The sequence below is a fragment of the Dama dama genome, chromosome 1 (genome assembly GCF_033118175.1).
Source record: "Dama dama isolate Ldn47 chromosome 1, ASM3311817v1, whole genome shotgun sequence".
Taxonomy (NCBI): Eukaryota; Metazoa; Chordata; class Mammalia; order Artiodactyla; family Cervidae; genus Dama; species Dama dama.
In genome coordinates, this window is record NC_083681.1 from 53,376,609 (window position 1) to 53,391,309 (window position 14,701).

Consider the following 14,701-nt stretch of genomic DNA (forward strand, 5'->3'; position numbering starts at 1 on the left):
TACAATCCATGCTTCTCACAGCCACTACTGAGTCTCTATTTCAAAGTCTTCCAAGGTTCTCTTTTGCCTGCAGAGTTAAGTCCATGTCACTCAGTGCCCCTGATAATATGGGGACCCTTGCCCACCTTTCTAGTCTCCATTCTCCCCTGCCTATATCTCTTATACACCTACAAAGCTTCTTCAGGGTCCCTGATCAGGCACTGCTGCCCCCCGTCTGTTGTTCTGTTGGCCTGAAATGCCTTCTCACCTTCCAATTTCTGAGTCACTCCTATTCGTGTTTTAGGTCTCAGCTTACACACTCCTTTTCTCACAAGTTATCTTCTGACACTCGAGGCCCAGTTGATGGCCCAGTTGATTTCTGATTCCTTCTATCGTTGCACTTACCGTATCCTGCTAGAACTGAGCTCAGAAGAACAGAAAACTGGACACACTGATTTCTAAAAGCCAAACAGTCATACTGTCCTGACACCCAGCAGGGGTCGCTGTGGATTCGCTAAATAAACAAGAAGGCTTTACAGCCCCCATAGCAGTTCCCAGGGACTTAAAAACTTTTTACATACAGTCCCTTGGTATGGGTAGGAGATTGGTTCCAGGACCATCCCCACCCCACACACACACCCCCTACCCCAATCCCCAACCTCCACCTCCATCTTGCATCACTACCAAGGACACTGAAATCTGTGGAAGCTCAAGTGCCTTGTATAAAATGATGCAGTATCTACATATAACCTGCACACAGCCTCCTGTATATGTTAAATCATCTCTAGATTACTAATACCTAACATAATGTAAATGCTCTATGCTGTGCTGCGTCGCTCAGTCATGTCCGATTCTTTGTGATTCCATACGGACCATAGCCCACCAGGCTCCTCTGTCCGTGGGGGTTCTCTAGGCAAGAATACTGGAGTGGGTTGCCATGCCCTCCTCCAGGGCATCTTCTCAATCCACGGATCGAACCCAGGTCTCCTGCATTGCAGGCAGATTCTTTACCAACTGAGCCTCCAAGGAAGCATGTTCTGTAAGTGGTTGTAAATATAATATAAATGCTATGTAAATAGTTGCCAGTGGATGGCAAACTCAAATTTTACTTTTTGGAACTTTCTGGAATTTTTTCTAAATTTTTTCCATCCCTGTTTGGTTGAATCCATGAATGTGGAAAACATAGATATGGAGGGCTGACTGTACTGATCCTGTCTGAGTCTACAAAGTATCCTGCCTTAGGGAGGAAGGAAGGAAGAGGATTATCTCCATTTACAGAGAGAGAAGCGGCAGCTCACAGAGAAGTGTTCTGCGTAGGTAGTGCTGGCTCTGGGCTGGAATCCAGGTCTGTGAGTTCTCCCACACCCAGCTCATTGCACTCCAAAAGAAAGATGTATGGCGTTACAGGTGAACAGACAGGCAACTTCTAACATGAAAGACTGGCAGCCAGGAAGCAGAAGGTGGTTTTCAGGAAGAAAACTTACCTAGAGGAAGCAGGTTTTCTGAGGCATTGATGTAAATCACTGAATTAAAATGCTTGAAATCCTTTTCCTTAGCCTGTGAAAGGGCATTTCAAAGAACACAAGATTAGTCCCCTGCCTGGAGGCCTTGCTGAAGCTCCAGAGCTGCTGTCAGAAGGAGGAAAGACTTCAAGGGTTAAGAACAAGAGCAGTTACTTGCTGAAGGCAGGGAGGGCTTTTCTGCTTCTTTTTTTTCCTATTATGAAATAATTCAGATAGTCAGCAAAGTGTGGTGAATGTTACTCTGAAGGCCCGTGTAACCACTATCCAGCTTTAATAAATCTGAATATTATGCTGTCTCTGGTTCAAATTTCTTTAAAGAAATAAAACACTATAGAGAGTTGATACCCCCACAACATATCAATACCCTCCCTCTCATAAAAAACAGCTATCCTGAATTGGTGATTATCCCACATCTCTTTAGTACTAGCATTACATGTATGTGTATCCACAAGCCATATATAGTATTATTTACATGTTTTAAAATTTTATATTAAGTGCCATCATGCTGTAGATACCATTCTGCAACCTGCCTTCTTCATTCAACACCACATGTTTGAGATTCACTTGTGTTGAGATACACAGATCTTTTGAGATTTACTTACGTTGATACATTTTAATTTCTGTGTGGCATTCTACAAGCAATCTCTCTTTATATGCCATGGAAGGCCTACAAATCAAAAATATGTGCTATAATATATATACTGGGGATGGCAGGCCACAAATCTAGCACCAAGCTACCCATTAGCCAGTGAAAGGAAAGAAACATGACTCATTATATAAGTCACAGATTCTGTGAGTTAAGAACAAATCAAGACTTCCCTGGAAGTCAAGTGATTAAAACTCCACCCTTCCAATGCAGGGGGCACGGGTTCAATAGCTGCTCAGGGAAGATCCAACATGCCATGGCCAAAAAAAGAAAAAAAAAAAAAAAAACCCAGTTATCAGCATCTTGGGAGAACCAGTACCATTCCTGGCACTGAAACCTGAGAGAAATTTCTCCTGTAGGCTCTTCTGATGAGAACTCTCTGTACACAATGAATCATACCCCAATAAAATTCTATGCACATTCAAACCACTTCCAAAAGGTTATTTATTTCCTTTAACTCACCTCACATGGGATAATGGCAATACCAAATCTATAGCAAAAGACAGTGTCTGTGAATGTTGTTTCCACCCAGTGAGTCCCTGTGTGACTCTCCTCCTTCCTATGCTCAGATTCCCAGTTCCCAGAGACTCTGGAAGTTATGATGGTCAAACAGACAGGAGCCACTTCAGGTGCAGCTCACCACAGTCACACCTCTGGTGGCTAGTCGTACCTTGGAGAACTTCAGGCCACTCACGTTAACGTTGCAGAGGTCTGATGGATCCTTCACACAGTGGTGCTTCAGCTGCAACACAGTACAAAGAATCAGCACTCAAGGCCCCAGTAAAGTTCATAATTGGCCAAGACAACAAATGACTCCCTGGTGAGGAGGACAGCCTGGTACAGTGGAAGAACAGGCTTTGGAGCTGCTCAGAATCAAGCTGCCTCCTTGGCTCTCCCATCTCTGTTTCCCATCTGTAAGATGGGGGTGGAAACATAGACTTTATGGGGCTCTTAGGAGGCTGCATTCCTCTCTGTTCATTCTCTGTCTTTTCAGAGCTCCACTTCCTCTATGTGGTTCTTAGAATAAAATCTTTATTTCTGGGGCATTACCAAAACACTTGTCATAACTTTTGTGTTTGCTCATCCATTCATTTATTCACCAAATATTTATATACTAAGCACTACTTTGGGCCATGCGTCATGCTAAATATATCAAGAAACTTTTTCTGGGACTTCCCTCATGATCCAGTGATTAAGACTCTGTACTTCCAATGCAAAGGGTGAGGGTTTGATCTCTGGCTGTGTAACTAAAGAGCCCATAGGCCACTCAGTGTGGCAAAAAAAAAAAGGACTTTCTCCTAATCCTAACTAAACTCTTCAACATAAGGGAATATATCTCTTCATAAATGAGAAAAATAAGGCTAAGAGAGAGAAAATGACTTCCCTAAGGTCTCACAGCCAATAAGTGATGGATCTATGATTTGAATCCAAATCTGTAATCACTAAACACTGCGCTCTTAGCACTACCATATATTGTCCTTCACAATTAAAAGGTAGAAGAAAAATCTCAACTTTGAAGTTGCCATTTCTGTTTAACGAAACCTCATTCCTTCTTTCAGTTAATCATTAAGTTATGGTGTCTTTTATGGTTAGGCATGGAACTGGGAACTTAAAAGACAACAAAGGAAAAGCAGAAGTATTTCATGCCTCATAAAGCTTAAAACTGCATGGAAGCCAATGAGCAAGCAAGTATTTACAAATACAGTTAAGTATTTTAAAGAAGAAATTCAAGAAGCCATGGGAGATAATAACGGGAGATCCTTATCTTAGTGTAGAAGTGAGGAAGTACCTATTTGAGGAATATTTCAGCCGATACCTTAAGTGCTAAGTATGAGTTGGTCCCATGAGTGGTAGGGTTTGTGAATGCTATTCAGGCAAATGAAAGCAAGGTGTTTCTGAGAGGATGAAAAACAGGTAGGTAAGGTTATGGATACCCTCATTAGATCATGCAGATTCATGGTGGCTCTGCAAAGGATTGTGGATTTTAGCCCACAGTCAATGGAAAGCTGTCAAGAGGTTTTTTGGCAGAGGGCTGATGGCAATTTTACAAAAACTGCTGTATCTGACACACATAGAAGATGAGAAGAAAGAAAAGGGTGGAGAGAAACCACTATACCAGATATTATCAGCTCATTTCTCTAGAGCCACTTCTTCTCATTGTGAAAGAACCCAGTATCATTCACATTTCTCTAACTAGATGTATCCTTCAACCCCAGCTCTACAGGCTAAGTCCTGACTTTGTCTAATCCAAGCATGGTGGTCATGGTCCCCTAAACAGTGACTGCTGGGACTTGTGATACATGTTTGGCCAACGAGACACAGGCTGCTGGGAGTAGGAGGCCAGTTCTGGGAAGCTGCTTATATTTAAAAATCAATATAAGACAGTGACGTTCCCTTTTCTACCTTTGGATGTTATGCTTTAAATGTGATGACCAGAGTTTCAGCAGTCATCTCAGAATTATGAAGGCAGTCAGCCTGAGAGGACAAGTTAATGTGCCAAGAATATAAGCGCAGAAAGATGGAGGAACCAGGGCCTTGGAGGCAGTGAATTAACCTACCCTGGGAGAAGGCAATGGCACCCCACTCCGGTACTCTTGCCTGGAAAATCCCATGGACGGAGGAGCCTGGTAGACTGCAGTCCATGGGGTCCCTAAGAGTCAAGACACGACTGAGCGACTTCACTTTCACTTTTCACTTTCACGCATTGGAGAAGGAAATGGCAACCCACTCCAGTGTTCTTGCCTGGAGAATCCCAGGGATGGGAGAGCCTGGTGGGCTGCCATCTATGGGGTCGCACAGAGTCAGACATGACAGCGACTTAGCAGCAGCAGCAGAACCATGCTGCTGGCTTCTTTTTATGTGAAACAAAAGCATCCCAGTTAGTTCAAACTAGTTAGGAAGTTTCTAATTACCATAGGAACTCAATTACTACTATAAAAGATGATGTTGGCCCAGATTAGGGTGGGGGCAGTGCAGATGAGGATAAGAATACAGATTTGACAACTAGTAGAAATACCAGAGCTGGGGAATAGCAGGGATGGGGGCAGTGAGGGAGAAGCACGTGTTGAGGAGAACCCCAGGTTCCCTGTTTGGTGAGTGGGTAGACAGCAGTGCCATTATTAAGACAGTTTAGTAAACACTAGAGAAGAGGTGTTTTGGGGACTTGGCGTAAGGGGACTGTGCAGTAGGGCATTACGAAGTGCCAGTGAAACATTCCTAGCCAATAGGGGGTAGGTACTCCCATTGCTCTGAGAAGCACCCTTGACGCTTCTGTTTTTCAAAGTGGCAACATGGGTAACAAGTGATCTCAATGTGGATATGTTGAAATGCTGAAAATAAAGGGGAAAAGAAGAGCACTACGGGAAGTGGTCCCGCCCATTCCCAGTACTGCTGCTTCAATCTTTCTCATCCCTAACGAGAAGTGGACCTAATCATCAAAGAAACTCCACAGTATTCTGCAAAAAGCCTATGCTACCCACCTTGAGGTGAGATGCCTCCTTAAAGCTCTCTTTCAACATTGATCTGTGCAGGAACCTTTCTCTTGGGAACCACAAGCAGAGTCTGGGAACTAAGGAAGCTGCCAGGGAGTTCTTGGGAAGCTATGAGCATCGGACTGCACATTAATACTGGTTTACAAAACAGGTCTTTCTGTGCAAAGCCACTGAGGCATTGCACAGAGTAAATGAAAAATTACCAGCCCAGTCCTCTTTGTAAAGCCTGACCCAGACACTAGGTATATCCAGTCAGCATCCTTGGCTTTCAGTCAGACACTAAACCTCAAGGACAAAGGTGGTGGTATGTGAGGCTCCCTAGTCCCCTGCTCCTAGAAAGTCTCCCCAGAGCAGAGTAGAAGCCTTTACACCCTATTATGTGCTGGAACAGTCGTGGTGGTTTAGTTGCTAAGTTGCATCCAACTCTTGTGACCCCATGGACTGTAGCCTGATAGGCTCCTCTGTCCATGGGATTTCCCAGGCAAGAATACTGGAGTGGGCTGCCATTCCTTTCTCCAGGGGATCTTCCCACCCCAGGGATCAAACCCAGGTCTACTGTATTACAGGCAGCTTCTTTACCAACTGAGCCAGCAGGGTGCTGGAATAGGATTTTTAAATTTACTGTTTACCCTGACCTGCTGCCTTGTCTCTCTGGCTCAATGAAGACTTTTTAGACTTTTTACCTGATAACATGTAAAGGCAAAGGCTTTACAGTCAGTATACCAGAGTTTTAATTCTGAGTAGTTCTAATCCAGGGTAAACTAGAGTCCTAATTACTAGCTGAGGAACTTTGGCCAAGGCACATTACTTCTTGGGGCCTCAGTTTTCTCATTTGCACAATGGCAACAATATAATAGGGATGATAACACCTATCTCATAAAGTGGATGTAAAGAAAACTTTACATATAAAGAAAGCTCCGGGTCCCTTCAGCATCTTGGCTGGACTCCATTTGCCAAGCCCATTCGAATAGTTTGGGATGGATGGGAGGTAACTGTACCAGAGGGAAGCAGGGCAAGTCCTTGCCACCCGCACCCCCCTTCCCAACCCCACCAAGCTGGTGCTGCCAGCCCTTCCAGAATGCATTGACTCTCACCAGAAAAGCCTGGTCCAACACGTGTCCAGGAGTGTCTGCTCGGTTTTCCTGTCGAGAACCTTTCTTCCCTCCAACCTCAAAAGAAACCTTCTGGCCTTTCTGACCTTCAGCTGTTGTCTCAGTCGCATTCTTGGGCTTCTTCTTGAGGCTACCTTTCCGAGCCACTAGCCAGTGTCCTCGACCTGCTGAAAAGATGAGAACAGTGAAAAGATGAGAACAGCAGTAAACTCCTTCAAAGCCAAAACTAGTGCCCTTCCAGAATGTTTATCTTTAACGCAAAAATGAAAATTAGCTCCTCATTACCTAATATGCACCAGATACTGTGCTACAACTGGGGTTGTGGGGGGCAGGGGAACATCTATATACCTGTCTTATTTAATTGGCCTCCAAACCCAATGAAACATGCTACTGCCCCCGTTTTACAGACAAAAAGGCAAAGACTCAAAAGTATAGAATGACTTGCCCAGTTCTTTCCTCCACATTTTTGCCTTCGAACTCTTAACGGTTCCTTCATTGATTACAGATAAAGTATTTCCTATTCTGTGAAGTCTTCTGTGAGTAGCCTCAGTTAAGCTGATCCTTTTTTCCTGGGCCAGCTAGTTACTGCACCATTTGTTATCTCTTGGGTAAAGTCCATTGTGTGACACCAACTCAATGGGTTCCATCTTCCTGGACCTTACCCTCAATTCTGTTGTTAAGGTCATGTTAGGAGCTCAGGATAAAAAAAAATCAAAGGACAGCTGGCATTTTTAAAAGACTCAATAATACATGTCTACTGTACAAAGAACTAGAAATTGTACACAAGTAAAGAAAATATGAGGTTCACTAGTAAGCCTATCCAATAAAAATCGTGACAACATTCTAGAATCTGTTCTCTCCTTCATCAGTAGTTTATTCATTTAACATTAGGGAAACTGGGTGAAAGCTGTACAGGAACTCTGTTTTATTGTTACAGCTTTTCTAGAAGTCTAAAATTATCTCAAAATGAAAATTTACAGGTGGGGATAAACTTTCCTATGGACAGATACTGTTCATTGTTCACTCTTCATTGTTCAATATCTATCATTGTTCACTTGTTTATCGTCTGTCTTGCCCTCTAGAGGGCAAGAGAATACAGGCTCTGATTCATTCATCTCGATGGTCCTAAGGCCTACACAGAGCTTACCGCACTGAGTGTGGCTGAATGGACCCTGAGCCACAGCCCCCACCCACAATCATTCATTTGGACCTTTTCTGAGCACTGAGTTTGTGGCAGGAGTTGGGGCTATGGAGAAGAATATGACTGAGGACTCAAAGGTGCTCAGTAAATGTAAAGAGTGCTGTGAAGCCCAGAGTGGGGAGCTACCAGCCTCGGGGATGAGCTGAGTCTTGTATATTGAAAGCTGACCAGGTGAAGAGGGAAAAACCAAGCAGCCTGGGCAGAGAAAAGGGCACAAGAAGTACTCAGAGGCATGAAAGGTTGGAACTGCAAAGAACAGCACAGAGCTGCGGGGACCAGCTTGGGGCCTCTAAACACCGTCTCACTGCCACATAGCCCACTCCCCCGCCTCAGGGGCTTGCCTTGGCTCACCTGAGTATTGCTGCTAATCCTGGCCCTTGGATGCGCTTCTGCCTATGCCTGATGTGAGCCGGTTCCTATTCCCACCCAGGGCCCAACAGCCTGGGCACTCATTTCCCAGGGCTGCCCTCATCTAGCACATGGACATTTGTCCTATCCCAGCAGTCCAAACTCTTGAACACTCCAGCCTGAGCTGGTGCCAAAACTGCCAACACACCCAGGAAGGAAGGCCTGGAGTGTCGGGAGATGGACATGAAGGAAAAGAGATGAGGCTGAGGAGGTCAGCAGAGTCAAATCTGAAAGGTCTTGAGGGCCAGAATAAGGAGTTTAGGTTTTAATGAGGGAGGTTTTTAGCAGGAAGAGTATTTGTCTATAGGAAGGTTCCCCCCACCTGTAAATTTTCATTTTGAGATAATTTTAGACTTCCAGAAAAACTGTAAAAATAACACAGAGTTCCTGTACAGCCTTCACCCAGTTTCCCTAATGTTAACATCGTATATAATCATAATACAATGGCTGAAGCCAAGAAATTAACAATGGCATAATATCAGTAATTAATCTACAGCCTTTATTTGATTTTCGTCCGTTTTCTCACTAATGTTCTCTTTCTGTTCCAGGGTCCTATCCAAGATCTCACATTTCATTTAGCTGTCACATCACCTTAGTCTCCCCTAATCCATGACAGTTCTGCAGTCTTTATTTTTCTTGTGTGATCCTGATACTTTTGAAGAGTACTAATCAGTAGTCAATTACTTTATAAAATGTCTCTCAATTTGAGTTTGTTTGATTTTTTCCCCTATAATTTAGACTAAAGGCCTTGTAGTTTGGCAAGAAGTGGTGCTGTGCCCTCCTCAGCACAACATATCAGAGCACACATGATGCCAATTATGTCTTATTACTGGTGACGTTCATTTTGATCACTCAGCCAAGGTGGTGTCAGCTTAGTTACTCTACTAAGAAGTCCCTTTGAAATTAATAAAGACAGCTCAAGATGTTATACAAATAACCTGTTTTTCATCATACTTTAACCCATGAATTCTAGCATTTATGATGGTTAATTTTATGTGTCAACTTGGCTGAGCTATGGTAAGCAGTTAGTCAAGCAAATACTAATCTAGGTGTTTCTGACAACCAGTTGACTTTAAGTACCTGAAACAATCCACGGATAATGAGTGGGCCTTACCCATTCACCTAAGAGACCTTAAAAGCAAAAAAACAGGCTTCCCAAAGAAATAAGAAATTTTGCCTTAAGATTGCAGCATGAGCTCTTCCCTGAGTTTTCAGCCTGCCTGTCTTACAGATTTCAGACTTGCCAGCCTCCACATTTCATAAACCAATTCCTTGAAATATATAATTTATCTACGTGTGTTTGTCCACATATATACACACATATATGTACATGAAAACAAAACCTGCAGGATATACATACAGAAAGACATACACACACATACTCTACTGGTTCTATTTCTCCAAAGAACACTGTAGAGCTTCTTGCCTGTAAAAATTATTATTGTGATGTTTTGATAGTAATTTTCTATTTCCTTCATTTCTTCTACCTTTATTAAATAGAATTCTATGTAAGGAAGAGCTGCTCTTCTCTGTTCACTTATTTAAGTAATCAGAGTTTAGTTATATCATATGAGATCATGACTACAAATCAAAACTTATTCTACAGATTACAACCCAATTTTACCTTTATTTATTTTGCTGCTCATACTGTTGCAGCTTTGCCCACTGGGCATTCCCTCAGGTTGGCACCTATGTCCTTTCAAATTGCCCCCATCATTTTTCTGAGCACTGCTTTATTTTCTGGCTCAAAGTTTCTAGGGCTCCCGACTTAGCCCTAGAAACAACTTTTTGCCTGAGAAGCCCTGGCTTCTTTTATTGGAGAATGGTATTTAGAAACCAACACTGAGGTGCCAAGCATTCCTTTGCAACTGAAGTATTATTGCCCTCCACGGGCCAGGAAATATACATATGTATACTAACACATGAAGATATAGACAGCTATATTTATTTCTCTGTCCATCTATGTGTGTGTGAGGGAGTGTGGGCGTGAAATCATGAGTTCTTACTGACAGCTCCACAGGAGGGTTTTAAATAACTAGGTGGCCAAAGAAGGTCCTATGTGAAAAGTAAAATCACTCAAGAGAAGAGGGAAGGACAAGCTGAAGGAGAAGGTTCTTCCACTATTCCATGTAGAGAGTGACCAGCAAGCCACTCCATTCAGGGTAAGCTAGTGGTACTTTTCCCTTGCTCGACACTTTCAAAGCAACAAATCCAATCCAGTGAAACCACACTTCTCAGCAGTGTTCCATGTATAGGACTCTGCTCAGCATTAGGAGGGGTCCCTGCCCCAAAGGAGTCTTTAATTAGATAAATGCTTGAAAAACTATTTAGCAGAGTCAAGTTTAAGCCACTTTATTTAAGAGTTAGGCAGAATATGACTATACGTCAAACAAGAAACACAGAAAGGAAGATGGCTCACAAGACAGGATGGGCACTGACAGCTGGAGGAGCGGGACACAGCTTATTGGAAGATGTGGGAGATGAGCTGAGCCTGTGGGATGGGAGAAGCCTGGACAACTGGAACGAGGGCTGGAACATTCCAGGCAAATGGTAAAAAACTACGTGAATAGATAATAGACTCATGGACATGGGGAGAGGGGAGGAGAGGGTGAGATGTATGGAGAGAGTAAATGGAAACTTACATTACCATATGTAAAATAGACAGCCAACGAGAATTTGCTGCATGTCTCAGGAAACTCAAACACAGGCTTGTGTCAGCCTAGAGGGGTGGGATGGGGAGGGAGGTGGGAGGGAGGTTCAAAAGGGAGGGGATATATGTGTCCCTGTGGTTGATTCATGTTGAGGTTTGACAGAAAACAACAAAATTCTGTAAAGCAATTATCCTTCAATTAAAACATAAACAATATTTTTAAAAAAGCTATGTGAAAATAGAACACTATGAAACAGGGCATAAATCAAAGAATGGGGTAGAGCAGAAAGGCAAAGGAACAGCAGTGAGAAGTCACCAAACAGAAGAGAACACTGTGGCGTACATTAGAAGGTTCCCTGAGAACCTGTGTACACTGTTAGTGGGCATGGAAATCGGTGCGGCCACAGCGGAAAACATTATGGAGGTTCCTCAAAAAATTAAAAATAGCAAGACCATATGATGCAGAAATTCCTCTCCTGGGTATATATCCAAAACAAAACAAAAAAAAGTCACTGGGTGTCCTTGGTAGCTCAGTGGTAAAGAATCTACCTCTTAGTGCAGGAGACAAAGTTCGATCCCTGGTCTGGGAGGATCCCACATGCCACGAAGCAACTAAGCCCGTGCGCCATAACTATTGAGTCTGTGTTCTAGAGCCTGGGAACCACAACTATTGAGCCCATGCGCTGCAGCTACTGAAGCCCACATGCCCTAGAGCTTGTGCTCCATGACAAGAGAAGCTGCTGCAATGAGAAGCTCACACACTACAACAAAGAGTAGCCGCTACTCACTGCAACCAGAGAAAAGTCCAGCAACAACAAAGACCCAGCACAGCCAAAAATAATTTAACAATAATTTAAAACAAAAAATTAAAACATTTAATTATTCAAAATAATTTAAAAATTATTTAAAACAAATAATTTTAAAAAATCAATTAATAAAAACAAAGTTACTAATTCAAAAACATACCCCAGTGTTCAAAGCAGCATTATTTGCAGCAGCCAAGACATGGAAGTGACCTAGGCACCCATCAACAGATGAACAGATAAAATCTGTGGGACATATATACAGTGGGGTACTACTTAACCATTAAAAAGAAACTTTGCCATTTGCAACAACATGGATGGACCTTGAGGGCATTATACTAAGTGAAATAAGTCAGACAGAGAAAGAGAAAAACTGCCCATATAAGATATTGCTTATAGGTAGAATCTAAAGAATACAACAAATTAATGAATAAAAAAATTGAAGAAGCAGACTCACAGACACAGAGAACAAACTAGTGGTTCCAAGCGGAGAAGAGGGATGGAGGGGCAATGTAGGGGTGGGAGATACAAACTACTGGGTGTAAGTTAGGTTCAAGGATGTATTGTACAACATGGGGAATACTGCCAATATCTTGTAATAACTGTAAATGAACAGTAATCTTGAAAAACTGTATAAAAATAAGACATTTTAAACAGATACATGAAAGTGTTAGTTGCTCAGTCATGTCAGACTCTTTGCGAGCCCATGGACTGTAGCCCGCCAGGCTCTGTCCATGGAGTTCTCCAGGCAAGAATACTGGAGTGGGTTGCCATGCCCTTCTCCAGGGGATCTTCCCAACCCAGGGATCGAACCCAGGTCTCCCACATTGCAGGCAGATTCTTTACTGTTTGAGCCATCTGGTAAGCCCCAATACATACATAAATAGGATAAAAAAAAATTAGACTCCCTGAGGCTGCTGGGGGGAAGATGGATTAGAAGGGAAGGGATAGGATGGGGCAGGGAACATTAGTGAATGGGTTGAAGAGGAAGACATGGGTGTTAGAGACATTCTGAAGCAGGTGCTGGGTGTGAGGCAAAGGTTCTGATTTGAGAAGTCACCTGACCTTCCTCTGGCGTCCGAAGCACGTTTTTGGCTGGAAAGCAGTTGCTCAGGTGAGGCTTCCCATCATCCAGCTTGTAGAGTCCTGTGGAGGCCATGACCCTGAGAGCCAAGCAAGGAAAACAAGGAAGTGAGGAGTGAGGAGGGGCAGGGCCACTCTCACCCCGATACAGCCTATGAGCCCACCAGGACCACCCCCAACACACACCCTCTCTCTGAGGCCCTACAGGTCCATGCCTCTGTTCTTAGTGTTCCTTTGGCCCCAAAAAGCTCTTCCATCCTGTTCATCTTGCTGATCTCATGCTCTAAGACTAGGCTCCAATGCCACTTCCTTCAGGAAAAGAAATTTCTAATAGAAGATCTAAATTTTTTAAACCTTGAGCTCTTATAGACTTAAGATTTTTCTTTAAAGGGATCCAGTAATTCCTAAACCTGCTTTGGGATAGCTTTAGACATTTAGGGTAGCAGAGGTTTGGGAATCTGTAAGCCCCTGGCCAGGGGAAAGGAGAGCCTGGCAAGAAGGTAGGACCCTAAGAAGGAGGGTCTGGGAAGATTCAGTCCATGGGAGGAGCAGAGTAGAGAGCTGGGATCAGGTGTCCACAGAAAATGTTTCCCAGAAGAGACAAATATGACAATGAGATGGGTGCAGTAGAAGGGGGCAACAATTTTACATACAGGGACTTAAGTTTGAGGCTAGTTTCTACCACTGAGCTGAGTGATCCTGGGAAAATCACTTTACCTCTTTGTGCCTCAGATTTCTCAATATAAAATGAGGATTAAACCTGTGCCTCAGAGAACTGTTCTAAGAATTAAATGAGGCAATATAGAAAAAAAAAAAAAAAAAGCTTCTTTCTAGACCCAATCCAGACGCCATCCCTTCCAGAATACCTTCACTGAAACTTTCAGAGGGAAATAACTGCTGCTTTAGCTAAACTCTGACGTGTTTCTTCTGTACATCTTTTGTGGTTGGAACCCCTTCTACCTCGTGAGATTACTAACAATCATGAAGGGACTCTTTCAATGGTCTCTGAACCTGAAAGTCTCGAAACATGTCCAATTCACTATCTCTCTTCTACTCCTCTACTCCTCTAGCTCACAGGAAACACTCAGTAAACAAATGTGAGTCAAATGAAGGATACAGGGGTCCTCCCAAGGCCCAGAGTTTTTTTATGCATATTTCTAATCTCCCTAATTAGGCTCTGAGGAAGGACAGCATCTATGGTGTTCATCTCTTCACTCACAGCATCTAACAGCTGGCACATGATAGGCTCCACCTATGGAATGAATGCATATTTGGAAAACTCAGCCAGCAAATTTGGAAAACTCATCAGTGGCCACAGGACTGGAAAAGGTCAGTTTTCACTCCAATCCCAAAGAAAGGTAATCCCAAAGAATGCTCAAACTACCACACAATTGCACTCAACTCACCTGCTAGTAAAGCAAAGCTCAAAATTCTCCAAGCCAGGCTTCAGCAATATGTGAACCGTGAACTTCCAGATGTTCAAGCTGGTTTTAGAAAAGGCAGGGGAACCAGAGATCAAATTGCCAACATCCACTGGATCATCGAAAAAGCAAGGGAGTTCCAGAAAAATATCTACTTCTGCTTCATTGACTATGCCAAAGCCTTTGACTGTGTGGATCACAATAAACTGTGGAAAATTCTTCAAGAGATGGGAATACCAGACCACCTGACCTGCCTCTTGAGAAACCTATATGCAGGTCAGGAAGCAACAGTTAGAACTGGACATGGAACAACAGACTAGCTCCAAAAGGAAAAGGAGTACGTCAAGGCTGTATATCGGCACCCTGCTTATTTAACATACGCAG

At 43.2% G+C, this 14,701-nt stretch overlaps 1 protein-coding gene across 12 annotated transcripts in view; it reads right to left on the minus strand.

The window, feature by feature from the left end:
• Window positions 1-14,701, minus strand: part of XRRA1 (X-ray radiation resistance associated 1) — a 69,030-nt gene that overhangs the window by 46,496 nt on the left and 7,833 nt on the right. For 6 of the 12 annotated variants that reach the window (XM_061150292.1, XM_061150266.1, XM_061150319.1 and 3 more), the window contains exon 1: window positions 1,464-2,371. Coding sequence is in view for 6 of the 12 variants with exons in the window: in XM_061150222.1 (XP_061006205.1) it covers window positions 1,464-1,536; window positions 2,819-2,890; window positions 6,734-6,918; window positions 12,879-12,972 (424 nt within the window). In the remaining 6 variants the exon portion in view is untranslated. Of the gene's footprint in view, window positions 1-1,463; window positions 2,372-2,818; window positions 2,891-6,733; window positions 6,919-12,878; window positions 12,977-14,302; window positions 14,381-14,701 lie in introns of those variants that run through there. The other 6 variants (XM_061150282.1, XM_061150249.1, XM_061150244.1 and 3 more) reach the window with 3 other exon arrangements.